General features: G+C 40.4%; 1 protein-coding gene across 2 annotated transcripts; it reads right to left on the minus strand.

Moving 5' to 3' along the window:
• Nucleotides 1-1,009: 1,009 nt before the first annotated feature.
• On the minus strand, nt 1,010-22,719 carry UBE2J1 (ubiquitin conjugating enzyme E2 J1). 2 transcript variants are annotated; one of them, XM_025382665.1, is made up of 9 exons: nt 22,528-22,719; nt 22,400-22,444; nt 13,635-13,708; nt 12,307-12,438; nt 10,130-10,214; nt 9,873-9,978; nt 7,014-7,143; nt 4,826-4,945; nt 1,010-1,635 (listed from the first exon to the last, which is right to left on the minus strand). In XM_025382665.1, exons 2-9 carry the CDS (start codon nt 22,428-22,430, stop codon nt 1,357-1,359), a joined length of 957 nt encoding a protein of 318 aa, XP_025238450.1. In that variant the 5' UTR covers nt 22,431-22,444; nt 22,528-22,719; the 3' UTR covers nt 1,010-1,356. The 2 variants fall into 2 exon arrangements, with proteins under 2 accessions (XP_025238450.1, XP_025238449.1); XM_025382664.1 differs by lacking the exons at nt 22,400-22,444; nt 22,528-22,719 and adding an exon at nt 20,381-20,388.
• Nucleotides 22,720-23,129: the final 410 nt, after the last annotated feature.

Here is a 23,129-nt window from a genome sequence, read left to right on the forward strand (position 1 = left end):
AGTTATATATTGATTTTTCCACTGAAAATTCCTTCCTGGGCTCTGACTAGGTGGACAATTCTAAGTAAAGGTTTTTCTAACTTCTATCAGTTACTTGGGCCCTGAGGTTTTCTATTAAAATAGTACACGAAATATTTCAATATTATGCATATTCCTGGAATAATTAAAATTTATACTGATTATAAAGCTAGGCATATAATACATCCCCAAAGACATACATTTCAAAGCAGAGCAAACATTCAAATCTTAAGATCCCCCCATTTAACTTCTGGAAGAAAATCAAGCATCTCCTGGCTTGGGCCCTTTCTTCCTTAAAACAAAAATCTATGGAAGACTGTTTTATTTCTTTTTAAACTTGTGGGTATGGCAGCAGGGGGCAGGGAGCAGTGATGATAACAGCATATCAAAGTGGTTACAAAGTACTCCCTCTTCAAGTAGCATCCAGTGACAAAGATGTGATCTCATTTCCTCATAAATGTTTGACTGAAATAAAATTATTTTCACTGAAGAATGTTTAGGACACAAAGTCACAGAATGAGCAATCCCTAAAAACATCTCCTATAAATGACATTTTTTTTTTTTTTTTTTTTTTTTTTGAGGCGGAGTCTCGCTCTGTCGCCCAGGCTGGAGTGCAGTGGCCGGATCTCGGCTCACTGCAAGCTCCGCCTCCCGGATTTACGCCATTCTCCTGCCTCAGCCTCCTGAGTAGCTGGGACTACAGGCGCCCGCCACCTCGCCCGGCTAGTTTTTTGTATTTTTTAGTAGAGACGGGGTTTCACTGTGTTAGCCAGGATGGTCTCGATCTCCTGACCTCGTGATCCGCCCGTCTCGGCCTCCCAAAGTGCTGGGATTACAGGCTTGAGCCACCGCGCCGGGCCTATAAATGACATTTTAAGGAAGCTACTTGAGGAGTTTTGCTTTCCCTTTTTAACTCTTCTATCCCTATACATTCTACATACGTAGAAACAGTGTACTCAATAAGTGGTATTGAGTAACTAGTAATACTCACTGGAACTTAAAACATCATCTTTTATCCAAAAATTTCAAAGAGCTATATAGGAAGGTATTACAAATTTACATAAAAAGAAGGTGAAGCATGAGAAAAAACAAGTTACTTCCCTGCAAAGCAGATCAAATAGTGAGACAAGGAACTTTGACTTCCGGTCCCTTTAAGCAGGACATAACTGCTAGACATAGTATGAATGTCTAGATATATTTATACTAAACTTATAAGGATCAAAAAAGGAATGAAGGGTAAATACAAAATAACTTTTTTGTAAACAATTCTTAGATTATACCCAATGCAGAATGTTTAATGAAGCAGTTGAGTCACAGCTCTTAAGTCACAAAACAATATTATAACTCAAAGTCAAATATGTATTCATTGGCCAGATATATTCGTCGGAATATAAGAGCTGCCAATGCCAAAGTCAGGATGACAATCAGTACAGCTGATCCGCCATGATCAGTGTGGGTGTCTCTTGGCTGGCGGCCCTGGATTCCATCTGGTGAAGTAGAAGACCTTCTCTGACTCTGCTGCTGGGCCCGGCGCTGTCGAGGGCTCATGGAGGTATTCTTAGCTACAGGTTGGGTAGGTTGATGAAAGGATGCTGCCGAGGAATTCTGGACTCCATACTAGGAAATTTTAAGAAACTTTGTTTGAAACTGGCAAATAAGTTTGTAAATATACTTGTTATCTATCCAAGAATACACAGAATCTCAGAGGACAACATATGACTAAGGGCAACACTACCAAGAATGATTGTTACTAATAATATATCCCTTGGGGGGCATCTACATTTAGGTTCAAAAAAAAGTCATAACTTAGGACAGCTTTTTGACCTTTTAATAGTTTTATTAATATATTTAGAAAAACAATCTCTTAAAACATTGACTGTAGATATTTTAACACATACACTTAATGAAAATATTTATATACATATAATGTTTTAATTTAATTAAAAATGTCAGATGCCTTTTGTCTCTATTTTTTTTTAATCTTTTTTTTTTTTTTTTTTAAGAGATGGGATCTTGTTACATTGCCCAGGCAGGTCTTGAACTCCTGGGATCAAGCGATCCTCCTGCCTTGGCCTCCCAAAGTGCTGGGATTATAGACGTGAACCAATGTGCCCAGCCTCAGATGCCTTTTGGATGGTATATCACTGACTAAAAATCAAGTGCCTTGATATTATAAAATTCTAAATTGTTTCCTATTTAAAACAATCATACAGCACTTAGGGAAGTTGAGGCAGGAGCCCAGGCATTTGAGACCAGTCTGGCCAACATAGTGAGACACTATCTCTACAGAAAAATTTTAAAACTTAGCCAGACGTGGTCATGCCCACCTGTGGTCCTAGTTACTTGGGAGGCTGAGGGAAGAGGATCACTTGAGCTCAGGAGGTTGAGGCTTCAATGAGCTATGATCACATGCCTGCACTCCAGCCTGAGCAACAGAGTGAGACTCTCTCTTAAAAAAAAAAAAAAATCACATTCTTAGTTGTCCCTAGTGATACATATATTTTTATATATATAAATTTTTCTATAATAACCTAGAATAACCAGCATGTGTGAGGGAGTTTTGCTTTTTAATATAAAAAGAAATGGCTTATTCAGAACCTTGATCCCTGCCCTGGGAAAAGGAAAAAACCTGACAGACTGCAAAAACAAAACTGCCATCAGTGTTTTTCCCATTTCTACATTTCCCATTGCTTTTTGATGCTAAAATATCTGCATCAAAAAGCAACAGATGGCCTGATATTATCTGCTGTATTTAGAGTTTTGGCAATCTCTTGCCTCTCCTCAAGGCTAACAACAACAACAAAAAAATCATAGCTTATCCGGGATTTGATGTATAACATCTCAATTAATTTATATTACACTTAATGTAAAATAACCACCCTTAGCCAAACCAGGTTTCAGTTACTTTCATAGTGGTCAAATTATATAATCATACTCTGAGAGAGTTTATATGTATATAAAGTTTTAAATAATTAAAAACTTAACTTGCAATTATAGACAATTTATTGCTTGTTGGTATTTTAACCAAAAATGGTCTCAATTAATGACCTATGTCTATGAACAAGAATTCTAAGTTTTATGTATTAAATCAAAATGAGAAATACTACTATAATAACATCATTATTTGTACACTCTAATTTACTTAAACTTCTTGATTTACTTAATTGTATTCCTAGCATTTTTTAAAAGTACCAATCCTAAGATTCATTCATTCAGTCAACAAATAAACACTGACAATCTACTATATAGAAGGCACTAAGCCAGGCACTGGGGATACAGTGGAGAAGTTGAAAGAGACCCCTGATCTTCACAGAACTTGCATTCTGGGAAGAGAGACAGACAATAAATAATTACAAAGTAAATTACAACTGGAATAAGTATAACTGGAATATGTAACAAGGGAACATAACATAGATTGAAAATACACAAAAGATTTAAATACATCACAAACATTAGGAGGCTGTCCTAAAAGGTGAAAAAAGATTACCACCTTCCTTTTTGTAATAGACTGCTTCTATTTAAAAAAAAAAAAAAAAAAAAAAAAAAAAAAAACCTATGAAATAAAAAGTAATTAGAAAGCTTTTTAAATATTTTGAACTAAAACATATTGACTTTAAAATTAATTCATTATTTTCCCCTGCGATTCATAAAATTACACTGGGATCACATAAAAACGATTTAAACTCATCCCGACACACTTTTTTCTCAGACCTCCATCTTCAGTCCCCCTAGACTACTACCCTGTTCTTCTTCAACCAACTTTTCTCTGCCCAGCTTATTCTCTGAACAGAAGAGAGTCACTCAAGTCTATTCAGTCCCACTTTATGTAAGTTATCTGCTGGGTAAAGGGCAAATCTATATTTGCCCAACTTCTATTTCAATTTTCCCTCACCCTTTAAAGTCTTCAATAAACTGGAGAAACAACAACAAAAAAGATGTGACTACTTAACCAAACAATCTGTTACCAAAAAGACTTCAAAAGACAGTTCATCTTTTAAATATAGGAAGGAAAATCATTTTTTCCCATAATCCTAATTCTTTGGCACCAATCCGGTCATATTTTTTAAATCACTCTCTGATCACCTAGGCCAACCGATTTCTTAGACAACAGGCACAACTAACAACACCCATAGCATTCATTCTCTTATTCAACAATTATTTACTGGACACTTACTATATATGAGGTAGCATTGTCCAACAGAATTTTGTGATGATAATAATGTTTATGTCTACACTGTCCAGTGTGGTACCCATTAGCCACATGTGGCTACGGAGCACTTGAAATGTGGTTAGTGTGACTGAGGAACTGAATTTTAAATTTTACTTGATTTTGATTAATTTAAATTTAAACGTAGACAGCTGCATGTGGCTGGTGGCTACTGTGTTGGACAGAGCAAGTCTAAAGCAAATTTTTGGCTCTAGGACTTTATTAAGTCAGTATCTTAATGCAGCTGAACAATCCTGCCAAAAATAGTGTCTATTCAGAAAGTGGCTAACATATGGATATTTTGTTTTATTCAGAGTCTAACACTATAGTAAAATTAACTTTTCAGACAATCATAGAATTCTGGAGGGATAAGACAAAAATTATTTAATCCAGCCTCATTTAATAAAAAAAGAAAACTGAGGCCAGAAAGCATGAACTACTTGCTCAACATAATATAATTCATTAGAGGGACTGATGAGTTAGAATCCAGTTGTTAAGAGAACCAAATTTTTCAGATATTTGATCTAGTATCTTCTCCTCCTATTGCAAACAATGATAATGATAGAGACATACATATATATTGAAAGATAAGAGCCATACCGATGTACTGGCCGTAGCACCCTGGAATGTTGTAGGTATATCATCTTGTAAATCAGTTAGTGAAAAAGAGTGGTTTAAGTCTGACTCAGAAATAGTCTTTCCAGATGAATTGACTTCTGCCTATAAACAAGATAGGCCCAAGAGCAATGTTACAACAGGAAACATACACAATCTACAACCTGCTAAATCCCCTCTGTTGGATTTAATTGCTAGTTTAACATCTATTATCAGGCAGTTAAGCACTGAGCACTCTTGTGTCCAACACTGTACTAGGTATCATAGGAAGAAGCATGAACAACACCTGTTCTCAAGATGCCGTTACTTGATAAGGGACAAAACTAACACCCATGGTTCACAGTCCACAATGCTAAAAAGCTCTCAAAACTCAAGGTTTTCTTGGTAATTTTTAGGCAAAGCCTGATATGAGCTGATGTAAAGCTATGAATAGTCTTTATCCCACATTAGTGTAAACATTAATCCCACATTAACGTAATATTCTCAGATTTGCTGAGGAAACCCTAATGGATTTGATTATGAGGTGCTGCCCCAGATCGCATGGCAGGTTAGTTAATATATGGTATACTAAGATCTTTTCTTAAGTCTGAAAAATTCTCATGTACAAAACACATTTGGTCCTGAGATTTTTCAGAAGCAATTTCAAGTGTAATAGGAATCCTCAAAAGGAAGAAAGTAAACATGTTCTGAGCTACTCCTCCTCCAGGCACTACAATAGAAGAGAAGGGAACTGGTCCTGGAAAGACAGACAGTCCATAGAGAAGTGGACAGGGAGGAGGAGAGAGCATGCTGCTTAATGAAGGTTGACATTTCTGTCTCTGAAGCTAATTAAATTCCAGGAGGATTAAATACTTAATACTTTATATATGTATGTATGTATGTATTTATATTTTTTTCAGACAGAGTCTCGCTCTGTCACCAGGTGGGAGTGCAGTGGCACCATCTTGGCTCACTGCAACCTCCGCCTCCTGGGTTCAAGCGATTCTCCTGCCTTAGCCTCCCAAGTAGCTGGGATTACCGTCATGCACCACCACACCCAGCTAATTTTTTGTATTTTTAGTAGAGACGGGGTTTCACTGTGTTAGCCTGGATGGTCTCAATCCCTGACCCTGTGATCTGCCTGCCTCGGCTTCCCAAAGTGCTGGGATTACAGGCGTGAGCCACCACACCCAGCCAATATTTTCAATAATTAAATATTTAATACTCAAAGTATTAAAATACTATATAATCCTATGGTTGGGTAAAACATATACAGAAAAAAGGGATATATGGGAGGGATGCCAAATTAACAGTAGCTATTTCTGGAGGGATTATGAATGTCATTTTCTTTTTCTTTTTCTTTTTTTGTTTTTTTTGTTTTTTTGAGACGGAGTTTCACTCTTGTTGCCCAGGCTTGAGTGCAATGGCGCGATCTCGGCTCACTGCAACCTCTGCCTCCCAAGTTCAAGCAATTCTCCTGCCTCAGCCTCCCAAGTAGCTGGGATTACAGGCATGCACCATGACGTCCAGCTAATTTTGTATTTTTAGTAGAGATGGGGTTTCTCCATGTTGAGGCTGGTCTCGAACTCCTGTCCTCAGGTGATCCACCCACCTCGGCCTCCCAAAGTGCTGGGATTACAGGGGTTAGCCACCATGCCCAGCCATCATTTTCTTCTTATCTATATTTTCTGTAATAATAGCTAGAATTTATTAAGCACCAGGGACAGTTCTGAATGCAACCCATGTATTACATATATTAATTCAATCCTCACAACAATCCTATGATATAGGTACCATTATTATTTATAGATAAGAAAAAGGCACAAAGTGAGTGGTTAATTAATACGTCTGACATCATACTACTACTAAGCAACAGAGCTGGGATTTGAACCCTGGCATTGTATACCAGAGTTCAAATTTTACTCACTCACTATGCTATAAAGCTTTCATGAATGTAGTTAGGAATTCTGTAATAAGTAAAAACTTCCATGCCAGTATTAAAACATTTCATGTACCCTATACATATATACACCTACTATGTAACCACAGAAATTAAAAATAAAAAAATATGAAAAAAGAAAAACATTTGCAAATGTTATATTGTAATAGAACTGCATTGCTTTCCTTTCTATGCAGAATACAGCAGTAAACAAAAGGGCTACAAGATTAGAATTTATTTAAGAATTTATAGTACCTTAAAACTGATTTGCCTAGCCAGTTCTTTGGCTTCTTGGTCAGCTTGGCTCAAATCGCTTCCAGATTTTAAAGGCAACAGGACATCCTTCATGGCAGAGCCACATCCTTCACAACAGAAATCTTGTGATCTGGTAGAAAACAATTTTTTAAATGAAAATAAATCAAATAGTTAAATGTTTAATTTCCTCTTACTGAGACACTCAAATGCTGAATCATTAAACTTAAAAGAAAGGAACACTGGAAAATTCCACATCACATTTATCCACATGCTATGAATTAGACAATTAATGTAATAATTATAGTCCTGAGACAAGTAAATCTTAGGCTGGCTTTAAAAAAATCCAGGGCTCAGATCCTATTTTTTCCAATAACTATCTAAAGAAAAATAAGTTTTACATCTATACAATGAGAAAATTGTCTATTATACAGTCCTTGAGATCACATATAACAAAACTATTTTAAGGCTGTGAAAAAAAGTCCTTTAACAAGATCAAATTATGTTAGCAGAAATACATATAAAGCAGTAAAGAAACTAATTAAACATAGAATTTACAGATATTTCTAGAAAAAAAAAAACCCTCACAAATAGAGTATAACTGGAAAGACTTGGGAGAACTTGCAGAAATTCCAAAGACTTAATTTATTACTGATTATATATTAAGTAGAGACTCAGGATATGTCTGTTAACTAGACTATTTTCTAAAATATATTTCTCTTTCCATTTTTCCCTTTGTATTCTAGATATAGTCAAAACTTCCTTGACGTTTACAAGAGTCATATGAGGATATGAATTACTGAAAGTAAACATGCATCATATATAAAAATATATATTGTTACATTGTTGAACTTCTTTTTAAAAAATTGTTTTTCATAGTACTTCTAGTTCTATTAATTAAAAAACCTTAGGTCTTAAAGAACATACTATTTAAAATTATGAAATATTATATAAACAAAATATATGTAAAAGTAGCAATAATTTAGTTTTTCTGTTTGTTTGTTTGTTTGAGACAGGGTCTCCTCGTTCTATCACCCAGGCTGGAGTGCAGTGGTGCAATCATGGCTTGCTGCAGCCTCAACCTCCCAGACTCCAATAATCCTCCCACCTCAGCCTCTTCAGCCTCCCAAATAGCTAGGAACACAGGTGTGTGCCACCACGCCCAGCTAATTTTTTTTTTTTTTGTAGAGACAGTGTCTCCCTATGTTGTACAGACTGGTCTGGAACTCCTAGGCTCAAGTGATCCTCCTGCCTCGACTTCCCAAAGTGCTGGGATTACAAACATGAGCCACTGTGCCCAGCCTAATTTAGTATTTATTGATGAGTATTTCTTGTTTTTCCAGAAGTGGCACTGTTGTCCACACGCCTTTGAGAATTGGTTATATGCAAATTATTTGCTTCAAAATGTATTCACTTTTAACTGAGTCAGATGAAACTTAAGGAGAGTGTTTATTTTGAATGTATTAGTTTATCTACAGTGGTAGCACACTACCTTGGTTGAATAAAAAATCTCTTTGTTTTATTTTGAGACAAGGTCTCAACTCTGTCCCCCAGGCTTGAGTGCAGTGGCATAATCATGGCTCACTGCAGTCTCAACCTCCCCAGGTCAAGCAGTCCTTCCACCTCAGTCTTCCAAGTAGCTGAGACTACAGGCACGCGCCACCACGCCCAGCTAATTTTTGTATTTTCTTGTAGAGATGGGGTTTCACCATGTTACCCAGGCTGGTCTCAAACTCCTGAACTCAAGCAATCCACCTGTCTTGGCCTCCCAAAGTGCTGGGATTACAAGTGTCAGCCACCATACCCAGCCCAAAACAATTTTTTAAAAGGTTTCTATTATAGACTGAGAATCTAGAATATATAGTGAGAAGCCTAGAAGAACAAGAACTCCAGTTTTGTTTTGTTTTTTTAATCTTGCACATGAAATCAAATGGATAAAAGCATCTAAATTGAATGAAAACAAATACTATGTATTCAAAGTACATAGTGTAATCTATCAAGAGTTGTACAAATAAAGTACACCCCCAGAGTTTGGAAATAAGATTTAAAAAGAAAAGTTGCTTATAAGACCAAGAAGTCTACCAACTCTTCCAGATGCTAAAATCTAACTATTTGATTTAGCGAATATCTGCGGAGGGCCTACTCTGGAGTGAGCTAGGGTAAAATATGCTATAATTTAATTAGCATAATATGTCTGAAGGGTGGTAGGCAGCAGACTCCAGAGCAGAAAAATTATCAACATCAAAAATTAGGTATCAGCGCTACTCAAAGAGGGGCTACTCTGAACGGAAGGACTGATCTTGGTTATATAGACAAAAATACACCTGCACCTGAAAAACACAGAGAAGGCATCACTTCTCTGTTTGTGATTGCCCCTGGGCAATCACAACTTGATAAAGAAAATCTCTTTTGCTTTATTCCAGATCACTTATTAAGCACCTGCTATGAGCTAGATGCAAAGATGGATAAAGTGTATTCCCTCCCAGCCCTCAAGGGGTTTGTAATCTTGTGGAAAGCTACAAATAATTGCTCTGGTTCTTTTCCATCTGTAATTCCATATAAGTGGAAACAAATGACTGGTATTGTTTTCCAGGAGAATATATCTCCCACTGTATTAAAAAAAATAGTGAAATAGTATCAACTACTTTTTAAGACTAGATAGCATTAAATAAATTACTTAGATTCTGGTCACTCCAAGGAAATTATTACAACTGAATTTCTAAAAGAGCAAAACTGAGATAAGATCCTGTAGCTACAGTCGCTCAGAAAGTAAGTCACATAGTAAGAGGCAGGCCCTACCTCCTAATAGCCATTACCCTGAATACCATTCAGACCTCAACAAGAAGGAAATGCAAAACTTACTTTTTGGCAAGTGCTCTTCTTTCCTCAGGAGTGTAATCTAGAGAACCTATGGCTCCCTCTCCTTTTGTTGGCATAAACCCAATGATGGCTAATAATGCTGTCCTTACTGAAATAAAAAAGTAAATATCAATCTAAATTGCTTTGTAAAAGCAACTGGGTTTATTCTGGAAAAAGAAAAAAAAGAGAGTATTATACTTCATAACTATGAATTGACTGAAGTTATAAGAGATTTATATTCACTATAAATTAACACTTACTACTCCACGAAGGCTGCCAAGTTTCAGGATGATGTCCTGAGATGCTCAAACAGATTTTCTTGCCCACTTCAAATCGTCCATTAGCCTGAGGAATAAACAATACATCTAGAAAATTAAATACATGTGTTTAATGTTTATACTTTCTAAGTAAAAATATACTATTTATATATAATAATTTTAGAAATTATCTTAAAAAGATTTTTTAAAAAAATGTAACCTCTAATGGGGCACAGATTTTTTTGTCCTTATAGACTCCAAAAATACTTGTTGGATGCTGAATAATAAAAGCTGTTTTTAGAAGGTGTTTTACAGCACCTTTTGAAACTGAGTTGCACAACTGAAATCTAAATAATTAACACATAAAGTTTTACTGGCCAGCGAAGTGGCTCACGCTTGTAATCCCAGCACTCTGGGAGGCTGAGGCGGGAGGATCACTTCAGGCCAGGAGTTCAAGACCAGTTTGAGCAACCTAGTGAGACACTGTCTACAAAAAAAGAAAAAAAAAAAAAAGAACGAAAATTAGCCAGGAGTGGTGGCGTGTGCCTCTAGTCCTACCTACTTGGGAGGCTAAGACAGGAAGACTCCTTGAGCCCAGGAGTTCAAGGCCACAGTGAACCATGACTGCATTGCTGCATGCCAGCCTAGGTGACAGTGTGAGACCCTGTCCCCAAGAAAAGAAAAGAAAAAAAAAAAAAAGAAGAAGAAGAGAGGAGTATCAGCTAATACTTGTTAAGCAGCTTCTATATGTCAGGTACTTTATGGTGTGATTACAATTACCAAACACAAAATTCATTTTGACTGATGAGAAAACTGAATTTTAAAGACATTATGTAACCCACCCATAGTGTAATGGAAAGAGCACCAGTCAGAATCTAGGCCTACTGGCTCTTAAACAAATGCTCTCTCTGTTATACAAAATAGAGGTAAAAGCAGCATTAATTTGGCATTTATTGACAAATACCTGTTGTTTCACCATTTGCTACTCCATGTGGGTCAGATGTTTAACTTAGATAGAACAGGATGAAGACTGAGAAGAAGCAGTGAGATTTCTCAAACTAATCTCTGAGACTGGTGTAGTTTCATGTTTCAACAGGGCACTATGTGTGGAAGGTGGACTGCAGCAGGCTACACTAGAGAAAGGATGCCTTGGAGGTTACCAAAGAGAAAAATAGGCACAGCTTAAAGTGGTAACAGATACAGGGAAAGGTTTTTGTGTTTGTTTTTGCTTCTTTCAAGGTTAGGGGATAATTAAACATAGTTAAAATTAAAGGAAATGAGAGAAGAAAAGCGTAACAATTAAAGAGGAATTAGATCAATAGTTTTCCTTGGCCGGGTATGATGGTGACTAGCACTTTGGGAGGCTGAGACGGGAGGATTGCCTGAGGCCAGTAGTTCAAGACCAATGAGACCATGTCTCTACCAAAAAGCTTTTTAATTAGCTGGGCACAGTGGCATGTGCCTATAGTCCCAGCTACTCAGGAGGCTGAGGTGGGAGGATTGCTTGAGCCCAGGAGTTTGAGGCTACAGTGAGCTACGATTGGGCCACTGCGCTCCAGCCTGGGCAACAGAGCAAGACTGTGTCTCTAAAAAAAAAAGTTTTCCTTCACATGAAGAAAAGACATGTAAAGTTGGAGAGAAAGAGAGAAATTCTGAGATATAAATAGTAATAATAATGCTAACACTTATTGAATACTCTGTGTCAGACTCTATTCTAAGAGCTATACAATAAGATATTGATACTTTTCATCCCACATAAACTCAGTGAGGTAGGTATCATTATTCTCTTTGTAAAGATGAGAAAACTGAGGAAGAGTGTAAGAAAGGCGGGAAGTTGAAAGAGACAATGTGATTACAAGGCACAATAACATTAGCTAACCTTTAGTGAGTACTTATGAAGTGCCAGATGTGTATGCCCAGCGCTTTGCATATATTAATTCATTGAATCCTAACAACCATGATGTGACATTTATGCATTCAGTTGTATCATTTTTACTTCTCGGATGCATCAGCTTCCTAGGAATTATTTTGGAGGAAAAAAATTGTAGTCCCAGGGCCTGGACCCCAAAAGCAAAATTATACTGTTCTAATATTTCTTAATGAAAATGATTTGCTTACTATATTTTGCACCTACCAGGAAGAGTTAAGTCATGAGCATTCTAAAAATCCAAAATTCTTACCGTTAGGAGAATAATGCTTGGTGGTTTCATGGGATACTCTGGTGGCAGTACTATCCGCCCATGATAAACTCCTCCATCAAAATCGGAGTCTGGAGGCCCTCTAACCGTGAAGTGCCATTCAAAAAGGTTATCCTGAACAAAAACAATAATCCACAAGGAATTAATAATATTAAAAAGTTTGATCATTTTATCTGAATATCAGAAATATTACCAAGCAAGAAAAACTAAATGCTTTATATTATTGCTAGTATAGTTTCTAATGTATGAGATGTCTTGAGAATGTAAGTGATAAATTAATTTTATAAGTGAAAGCTACTTAATCTAGCTTTCATGTTCCATTGAGCTAAAATCTTTTATAATAAACACATTAAAAATTTCTGAGTGTTATATATTCATAACTTACAGGTTTAAATTAGAAATTAATCCTTAAAAGAATAGCAAATTATTATAATTATATAATCAAAAAATTACTATGTTTGGGTTATTTTAACAAATCTTTAAAAATTAATCCTTATAGATACCTAAGAGCTTATTTATAAAATGGTAATATTAATATATTTAATGTCATCTTACAGTTAACATGTACTTTTCAGTATACAAAATACTTGCACTTAAGTTACATTTTTATTCCCACTGTTACCATGAAAACCTGCCTGAGTATATTTAAATGCCCTCCTTTTACAATGAGAAGACTGAGAGAGGTAGAGATGCTTGTACAAAAAGCCTTGAGTAGCTACGGAGACCCATCAAGAGGCTTCCAAACTGTAAAGTATCTGGGGTTCTTTCCACCTTCCCTCCCTCAGACTCAAGATCTAACCTCGGCTGGGTGCAGTGGCTCACACCTGTAATCCCAGCACTCTGGGAAGCCAAGGTGGGCAGATCACGAGGTCAGGAGTTCCAGACCAGCCTGATCAACATGGTGAAACCCCGTCTCTACTAAAAACACAAAAATTACCCGGGCGTGGTGGCATGCGCCTGTAATCCCAGCTACTCAGGAGGCTGAAGCAGGAGAATTGCTTGAACCTGGAAGGCGGAGGTTGCAGTGGACCGAAGTCACGTCACTGCACTCCAGTCTGGGCAACAGAGCGAGACTCCATATCCAAAAAAAAAAAAGATCTAACCTCAACTTAGCATCTGAGACCCATTTGATAAAGACCACAAAATCTGTTTCTTCTAAAGTGGCTAATGAAATATTCAGGAAATACGGTGAATAAAATGTCAAACTACATCACACACATCTGTAATGACTCAAAGCAATGAAAAGCAATTTTAAAGAATTTGTTTTAAATATTAAAATCCATATGAAGAACATGGAAATAGAAACTAACCTCTAAAGGTTGCGCATGGTAATGATCTGTTGGATCTTTCAATTCTGCCGCTTCTTTCATTAAACGCTTAACAGCTAAAATAAAATTCATAAAATAGAGATATTTAAAATATACTTTTCTGAATGATTAACACAGACTTACAAGCCTAATGAAAAATGTGTAGAGAACTAGTGCAAATGAGCATATGGCAAAGGTTTAATTATAAGATGATGGGAATAAATAGAGGGGGAGAGGAAGGAAATAGTTGCTAGGCATTAACACTTTAAAGAGTTACATATTAAATATATAGTGAAGACACTATTTTTATTTAATAAGTACTTATACATACTTCCTATACGGTGGTATTTGTTGAAGTGCTTTTATAGACATTAATAACTCATTTAACCCTTAATACAACATTACTAGATAGGTATTATTTTTATCCCTATTTTCCAGATGAAGAAGCCGAGACACGGAGAGATTATATAACTTGTTCAAGGTCACACAGTAATGACAGAGATGGGATTCCAACACAGGCAGTTTAGCTCTACCCTGTTACAATATCTTTATTAACAAAAAATGTATCATCTGGATCTCATGCTCGGTGAACAGGAAACACCCCTATATCCTCCACCTCTTGGGACTTTCCATCCACTATCTTGCATTAAATTAACGGACTCTTCCCTGAATTCACTGACTCTCCGTAGCCCTGATGAAATTCCTTCTTGAAATGATTCTTCAGCTTCACTAAAACCTCCAGTCCACTGACCCCACAACTTTCTTCACCCCTCCTATACTTATATTCATTTTCCTCTTTATCCACACCCTTGGCTCTTAGGAGTCCCTCTTTCATGCTCCCTTAATAAAATCCAACCGTGCCTGACCCAACCCAACCATCTTATTTGGTGTCTACACCCAAACAGCTGAGCATTACTGAAAGGAGGAAAAAAAGTCAGAGAGGCTGGTGCAGTAATGCCAGTACGAGTCATTACCAACAACCTCTACTGCGATACAATGCCACCTACTGTCCCCACATTTCTCTAGTAAGCCTTCAGCCTACTCTTTCCACCTAGCACTCCAAGATTATTTTCCTCTGTTTCAGTTAATGGCAGCCAGCTTTTTATCTCCCTGATGAATGACTGCTAGCAGGAGCTGCTCAGATGCCTATCACAATCTACAATCCTATCTGTATCTGCACCCTTTGTCCTCTATTGGCTCTCAAAATTCAATCCTTTGATATGCGCTCTGGATCCTAACCCCTCTCATCTCAAGCTTCTGGTGCTAAAACATGTCAGGATACTTCAGTAGGATGGCTGAGCCAGGGAAAAGGCTTCTCAAAACTGTGTTTGCAACCACTGTTGCAGTTCAAAAGAGAGGTGTGCACCAGATGCTGGGAGGACAGGCTGGGCATCTAACTTTAGAGCAGATGGAAAAGAAAAGGAGTCAGGTACTGACATGTGGAAAAAAAAAAAAAAAAAAAAAAACAGTAGAAACTACCCAGGTAGATACGAATAGGAAGAGGTAATAATAAAAGTAAAATGTGTAGAGGCACAGGTTGGAATGGTATGGGGAGAGAGATTAACTGAGAAGCAACCCCTACACGTATACAACCACAATGGTTTGGTATGTATCAGGACTTTTGCATAAAATTTCATTTGAGGCCAGGCGCAGTGGCTCACACCTGTAATCCTAGCACTTTGGGAGGCCAAGGCGAGTGGATCACCTCAGGTCAAGAGTTCGAGGATTGCTTGAGACCAGCCTGGCCAACATGGTGAAACCCTGTCTACACTAAAAATACAAAAATTAGCCAGGCATGGTGGCAGGTGCCTGTAATCCCAGCTACTCGGGAGGCTGAGGCAGGAGAATCATTTGAACCCAGGAGGTGGAGGTTGCAGTGAGCCAAGATCGTGCCATTGTACTCCAGCCTGGGCTTCAGAGACAGACTCTATCTAAAAAATAAATAAATAAATAAATAAATAAGGCCAGGCGCAGTGGCTCACGCCTGTAATCCCAGCACTTTGGGAGGCCGAGGCAGGTGGATCACCTGAGGTCAGGAGTTTGAAACCAGCCTGACCAACGTGGTGAAACCCCATCTCTATTAAAAATACAAAATTAGCCGGGCGTGATGGCGCATGCCTGTAATCCCAGCCACTAGGGAGGCTGAGGCAGGGGAATCGCTTGAACCAGGGAGGTGGAGGTTGCAGTGAGCCGAGACTGTGCCACTAGATTCCAGCCTGAGCAACAAGAGCGAAATTCTGTCTCAAAAACAAAACAAAACAAAACAAAACCCTCCAGGCTGGAGGGCAGTGGTACGAACACGGCTCACTCACTGAAGCCTCAACCTCCCAAGCTCATGTGGTCCTCCCACCTTGCTCTCCCCAGTAGCTGAGGCCACAGGCATGCACCACCATGCCCGGCTAGAGCAGGGGTCCCACTGTCTTGCCCAGGCTGGTCTCAAGCAATCCTCCTACCTCAGCCTTCCAAAGTGCTGAGATTACAGGCGTGAATCACCATGCCTGGCCAAAACAAAGTTAAGTTACTATCCTACCTCATAATTATTAATATTCTTTTCCATTTCTTACTCTGAACTAAGTCCCTATATGCAGAGACTTTGTTCACTGGAACATCAACTATTTATTGAGTTCCTACTAGGTACTAGATGCTACAGCTTCATGCATCAAGAAAATATGGCTTTGGTCACTACAGACTTACGGCTGGGAAGTGCAGTCAACAAAACAGCATGATAAATGCTATATTTGAAACATGTACATAGTGAGACACCCTCTCCCTCCAAGTCTAGAGACTGGGCTTTGGTCAATTCCTTGAACACACTTTACCTCCCCCCTACTCTTGGCCTTTCTATACAGCTTTCCTCAGGGCCCAGGCTGCTCCGGCCCCATCCTCCACCTCACCATCTAGTCTGGCTACCCTAGACCTTTAAGTAACTTATCAGGAACGTCTCTATGACACCTTCCCTTGTCGCCACCACCCCCACCCCACCAACAGTGCTTGGAGATTCCAATCTGGGCAGATCAAAATCCCTGAGGCATCCTAGGGAGGGGTGGAGACTAGGAATGCTCTCTGAATTACTCTGATTAGATTTAGAAACCACTGCCCTAGAGACCAGGTTGAGTCTCCTTGCTCTATGCCATCATAACACTGTATTTTTCCTCTTATGAAGTTCGTCTCACTTGTAATTACTTTTTTAATATCCGTTTTTCCTGCTAAGCAATAGTAATGACAGTGTAGCAGTACAGTCTCCTCAGGGCTTAGCACATGGTAAGCACTCAAATGTTAGTTGAATTATATTTTACTATCTTCTCTCAACATAGCTCTAAGAATCCAAGTAAAGGCAATGATTTTTCAACTTAATAAAACAAAATCCTTCATTCAAAGAAAGCTTAATGAGAACCCCACAGGTGAAACAAAAACTCCAGGGCCGCTTTGGTTGCAGAGGCCAGTGGAAGGACCTGCAGGCTATCTACTCCCCATCCTTCCATTTCACTCCTGAAGGGATCCATGGAACAAGGATGGAAAACCCTGCTTTCAAGCCACATAAACCTATCATTCCTTTAAGTTAATATTATTAGATAGAAATACAATTACGGAAGCTGTTACGAAGTTAATTAGTTTGGAGATGCCAAAAAGATTGTTTTTCCTTCATTCCTCATCAACTGGCTGAACTCAATAATGATTAAGCTGAAGTCAGATTTTATGTCATTCTATACCTTTATCACATTTTCTCTGCCTCTCCCCTATTCAGCTCACCTAAACAGGAAAGAAGAAGATAAACACTCAAAACTTGTACCTGGATATTATGAGAGATGTATAAACGGTCAGAATTGTTATAAGAATGTATCTGTACCAATCCTATAAAGGAACAATCATTAACGATCATTGGTTCAACAACTAAACAGCTGATTTTATTAGTTCCTAAGTCACTCAAGCACATATCATGTAAGAGCTAAGGGCATGTAGCCAAGAGGTGAGATTAGTCTCTTGTTTCCATAATCTATTTTTTCCAAAAATAACATATATTATGAATGCTTCAGTGAAAAGGAACAGGGACTCGATTTAGAGCTGCATTAAAATTCTGACTCTGACATTTTGTAGCTCTAAGTCCTTGAACAAGTCACTTGATCTGATTGTGGCTCGATGTTTAATCTGTCAATTAAGAGTCAATAATTTCTCCACAAAATTCTCCTTTCCTTTTCAGCCCTCTTTCTTGCCCAGGCCCTGACTCATTAAGGTTGAAAATGGACTGGCATATAAGGCCTTCTCAATGATTCTTCCTAACTCAAAACCATGCCTCAGCAGATGTCGCTGGCCTTATGGTATGGCTCCCTGGCTCCTGAGGAGAAATACCAGTGTTAGGAAACAGTCGCGGTTCAGAATGCTGCCTGGCAACCAGGCTACAGCATAGTCTGCCCCTCCTGATACTTCATCTCTCGCTTCTACACGGCTAGAGAGGAAACTTTTTTATTCCAGCTCCTCTCCTACCTCTTGGAAAGGTTGTTCCATGGAATCCTTTCTCTGTGGTGAGATAAGATGTGCCAGGAAATGAGGGGGTGGCCCCTGGATGCCTGCTCCTGTTCTTCCTTCTTTTAGAGGCCACATGGGCACTCTGGAGCTATGCTCTAGGTGCTGTGGGCCTAGGCATTAGCATTCTTCACACACTGGGGCTAGCTCACTAGGCTCACATTGGGGTTTGTATCCCGCTAACAATAAAGGGATCTTCTACAGGCCACTGCGTCCCATATATGGATTTCTCTTGAAAAGCAATTGATATTAGCAATTCCCAAAGCATGAATGAAATTCAGGAGACACGTATATTAAGGAAGGCATGCTCCCTAACTGCCTCTTCCTGCTCCCATAATGAACGTACTTAAGTAAATGCCTACAGAGTGATGTTTCTGCCCAGGAGGACCCTGCAAAGGTATCAGTTCAACAAACATTTAAAGAATGTCCGAGTGTTGGAGATAAAAGAATGACCAAGACCTGCTTCTTGTCTTCCATAACACTGAGTAGAGAAAGACATGAAGATAATTACAACACAAGTGGTAATACTGACCAAGTATTTATGTACAAGTATATGTAGGAACTACTTTAGTCTGCCTAGGGGAGCTAGACAAGGCTGAACCTTAAAGCTTGAAGAACTATAGGAATTTCAGATGGATTTAAAGGAAGGCATTCTAAGCAGAGGTTCCAACGGGAACCAAAGCATGTAAGTGAGAAAAGCTACTCCAGCTGGAGAGTCATTCAGGCAAAATGGATAGGTAAAAATGCAGGCCTGGTGCAGTGGCTCTCACCTGTAATCTCACCACTTTGGGGAGCCAAGGTAGAGGGAACACTTGAGCTCAGGCGTTTGAGACTAGCCTGGGCAACATAGTGAAACCCTCCTCTCTACAAAAAATATAAAAATTAGCTGGGCGTGGTGGCACACACCTGTGGTCCCCATTACTCGGGAGGCAGAGGTGGGAGAATCGCTTGAGCCCAGGAGGTTGAGGCTGTAGTGAGCTGTGATGGCACCACTGCACTCCAGGCTGGGAGACCCTGTCTCAAAAAAAAAAAAAAAGAAAATGCAAAAGAGCATAAGAATGTGGACAATGAGGCTGGTGAGGAAGGCCAGGGTCAATCATTAGGCCAAGCTAAGCAGTTTACTTTGAACTTTATCGACAGCTATCAGAAAGCTACTGAAAATTTTTCAATTTGAGGGGTAATCATTTTTTGTTTTAATTGATCTGGTGACAACAGTGACTGATTAGACATATGTGTTTGTGTGTGTGTGTTGAGTTGTGTGTTTCAGGGCAGGGATGGAGCAAGGAAGCCGACCAAGAAATAAAAAATGACTCCCATAGGTGCCTGAGTGCTGTCTATCCATGGGATATGAAATATTAGGGTAAACTGCAAGTTTAGGGGAGGAGAGGAAAACTATGAGTTTCGTCTTTATACTTGTAAAGATTTTTTTTGCTTTATGGGAAATAAAGATGAAGATGTTGAGTCACCATAAGTTCTGTGTATCTATAGCTTAGGAGAAGGGTCTGAGTTGGACATGAAACCTTGAGTGGATTAGTGTGAAGGTACAGTTGACACCAATGGCATGCACAGGTTACTCTTAGACTTCTGGTGGAGGCAGTGGGTACTTTTGCACCAGTCTCTTATACTCCCATCACCTGCTGCACATGTCAATGGCCCCCGATGAAGAAGCTGCCAAAAGAGGTGCTTTATACACATCTACTCACTTTGTACTATAAGACTCTACTTCCTTGGCCAGAGCGGACCCAAACACGGGTCAAGTAAATTGATCCATAGACAACTACTGACAGGTTAGTCAGAGGCTTTGAGGTGATCCTACACAACAGCTCTACCCACAATCACAAGTCCATTCCAAAAAACACCATAAAGGAAAAAGTTTCCCCACCTATGAAATGAACAAATTTACTATATCCACATGCTACTACACTGGCCCTTAACCAACTATCTGTATTGTCTTCACTTAATCTTTCCACTCATATATCAAAGACAATCCCACATCAGATAAAGAGTAAAAGATTATGTCTCTCCCATTGTGTGGTTGTTTTTTGTTTGTCTGGTTGGTTGGTGTTTTACGTGTGTGTGCACCCTGCCGTACACAGGAAATTGGAGTTTTCAGTTGCTCCCCTTCACACAGGCATTACTCTAAAAATAACACAGGACTGAGAATAAAGCAAAGGAAGGAAGTATTTTCACGATGCCTCCCAGCATTTTCAGTAAGTCCCATATCTCACCTAATTCAACTTCTCCATGAACTCCAAATAATTCACACATTAACAAAAATAGATTTTTAAGAAGCACTGTTTTTTTTTTTTTTAGAACCGCAACACTATCTTTGAGGAAATGAAACCAAAAAAAGGAAGCAATTTATGACACAGTTAGAAGCATGTCAACCAAAGCTCAACCAGCTGACAATAGTTGACATACTTTGGAAATGTACAAAATTCTGGAGAATTTTAAAAACATCATCATAGTATTAAGTCTAACCTATCGAAATTCAGCGATGTTTTCTGACAACAATCTCTTGGGTTCCACCAGTTCTCCATTCCAAACTGCACTACTACTCACATGTGCATTATTCTCTGGACCTTTCACTGAACACCTCTGCTGTCCTAAGGAACCATGTGACCAGGAAGCCATCATACATTTTTACCCAAACAGTTCTAGTTAAATTTACCACAATGTAAAGAATTCAATCATTTTACCATCTACCTTAAAAATTAAGCTTTTCTTTCCCTCTTTCTCTTTGGTCTTTTCTTCCTCCCTCCCCACCCCGGGGTTCTTTTTGTTTTTTGTTTTTGTTTTTGTTTTTTTAGATGGAGTCTCGCTCTGTTGCCCACACTGGAGTGCAGTGGCGCGATATTGGCTCACTGCAACCTCGGCCTCCACAGGTCAAGCCATCCTTCTGCCTCAGCCTCCCGAGTGGCTGGAACTACAGAAGTGCGCCACCACCATGCCTGGCTAATTTTTGTGTTTTTAGTAGAGACGGGCTTTCGCCATGTTGGCCAGGCTGCTCTCCACCTCCTGGGCTCAGGCCTCCCAAAGTGCTGGGATTACAGGCATGTGCCACCATGCCAGGTCTTCATCAGATTTTTTTGAGGAGTCAGTGGCCCCTAAAATATTATGACCAATTCTACACACTTGGTCACCTAAGGACATTTCTGAGCTTGACAGCACTCAGGTTAACAAAGCTCCCTCCAATCAATATCCTCAGGCTTTTCTGGGGTTTTTGCATATTCTGAAACCATACAAAAAACCCAAAGATTCACAATGTCAACTCTTTCCATAAGGATGCTAGTCTTGCTAATTCCTACTGAGAAACAGCTTTTTTTGGAAGGAAATGTTAAGCAACGCAAAAGTTAGTGAAATCACTAATACCCTAGAGTTTATCATGCAGAGTTAACTGTAGAGTTTCTTCCCCCTGACAAAATGTATCAAGGTACAGATAGAAAAAATACCATTTAGAGGATCCAATGATTTATTTCAAGCCTGTTTCATTAAGCTGAGAAAGCTAGTTGCTTATCTTTATAATGCACCAGAAAGTAAAGGTTAGTATTGCTGGGACTGCTTGTGTAAATAAAGCAGGATCATTAAATGCAGGAAAGGAATCCTACGACTGAAGACAGATATGTTTCATACTAGCCAGTCTGGCAAAAATCAAGGTTAGCTCTCAAGAACAGGGCTCAACTAGGTGTTTTTTGTTGTTGTTGTTTTGTTTTTGTTTTGTTTTGCTTTAGCTCTACAGTTAACTGGTTTACTTACAGAACATTTCCTTTATGTCTGTAATTGCATTCGCCCAAGTGCTGCAAATAGGATGTTTAAACGACCAACTCCTCAAATGTGAGTAAATCAGCCGGCTAATAGAAGTCCACTGACAGCGACGGGGAGGGAATTAACGACGGTGTTCAGGATGCAGGTACAGCGAGGGGGTTGTTGACTATCGCCCACCCACATCACCTTTACACCTGTTCTCAGGGATGAGTTTCTGACCCAGCTCTACGGGACCGGGCGAAGACGAGAAAAGGGGGAGGCTGGGTGCTGCGGGGCGCTGGCCGGCCGGGGGACTGGCAGCGGGCGTCCACCCGGCCACCCCGCCCTGCGGCCTGCACTTCCCGGGCAGGCGGCGGTCTCGCGTAGAGCGCGAAACCAGGAGCTGAGCCGCGAGTGGCGCCAGACGTGAGGGGACCGCGGCGACCGCCCCGGGGTCCAGGGTCACTCCGCCCTCCTAGCCCAGGGGCCCCAGCCCTGCTCACCCGGACTCTTCAGGTTGTAGCGGGTCTCCATGGCGGGTCGCTGGCCTGGCTCCGGCCTCCCGGGCGGCTGCCACCTCCTCTCCACGCGGCCGCTGCCCAGGTCTCAGCGCGGCTCGGGCGGACGGGGCCTGGCCGAGGAGCCTTGGCAAATGCCGCCCAGTCCAGCCCGGACTGCGGGCGGGTGGCAAGGCTGAGTGCTGGCGAGGCGCTGGCTTCGCGATGGCGCCGCCTCCTCCGCTGCGCCCCCGCCTCCCTGAGTGCCTGGCAGGCACCGGCGCCGGCCGGGGCGTCGCTGAACCCGGCGCCCGGGCTGGAGGTCAGCCTCCTCCGGTAGCCGCAGGCCCAGCCCCGTCGCGGCCGCCCGGCTTGCGTCACCCGCCCTCGTCCGGGATTTGTGAAGTTGCCCTGACGTGGCAGTAGCTTCGTGGCGGTCGGTCCCTACCCAGCCGCCGCCGGCCCCGCGAAGCCAGCTTGGGGAGCTGCAGGAGCGAGCGGCGTCCTAGTCCTCTCCTCCCGGCCCCCGGAAACCGACCTTCCGCCGGACCCTCTGGGGTCCGTCCCCAGGCGCTGGAGGGTTTCACCGAGGAACCGCGCGGCGCGAAGCGGCTCCGGCCCTACCCGCTGTAGGCGAAGTCTGGGATCCCTGGGCCCTGGAGAGCTCAGAGAGGGCGCCGGGCTCCGGCTGCAAAGCTGTCCGCAGCCGGCTGCCCGCGCGCGGTCCCGCGGGGTC

Source organism: Theropithecus gelada, chromosome 4 (assembly GCF_003255815.1).
Source record: "Theropithecus gelada isolate Dixy chromosome 4, Tgel_1.0, whole genome shotgun sequence".
In the NCBI taxonomy this organism is placed as follows: domain Eukaryota; kingdom Metazoa; phylum Chordata; class Mammalia; order Primates; family Cercopithecidae; genus Theropithecus; species Theropithecus gelada.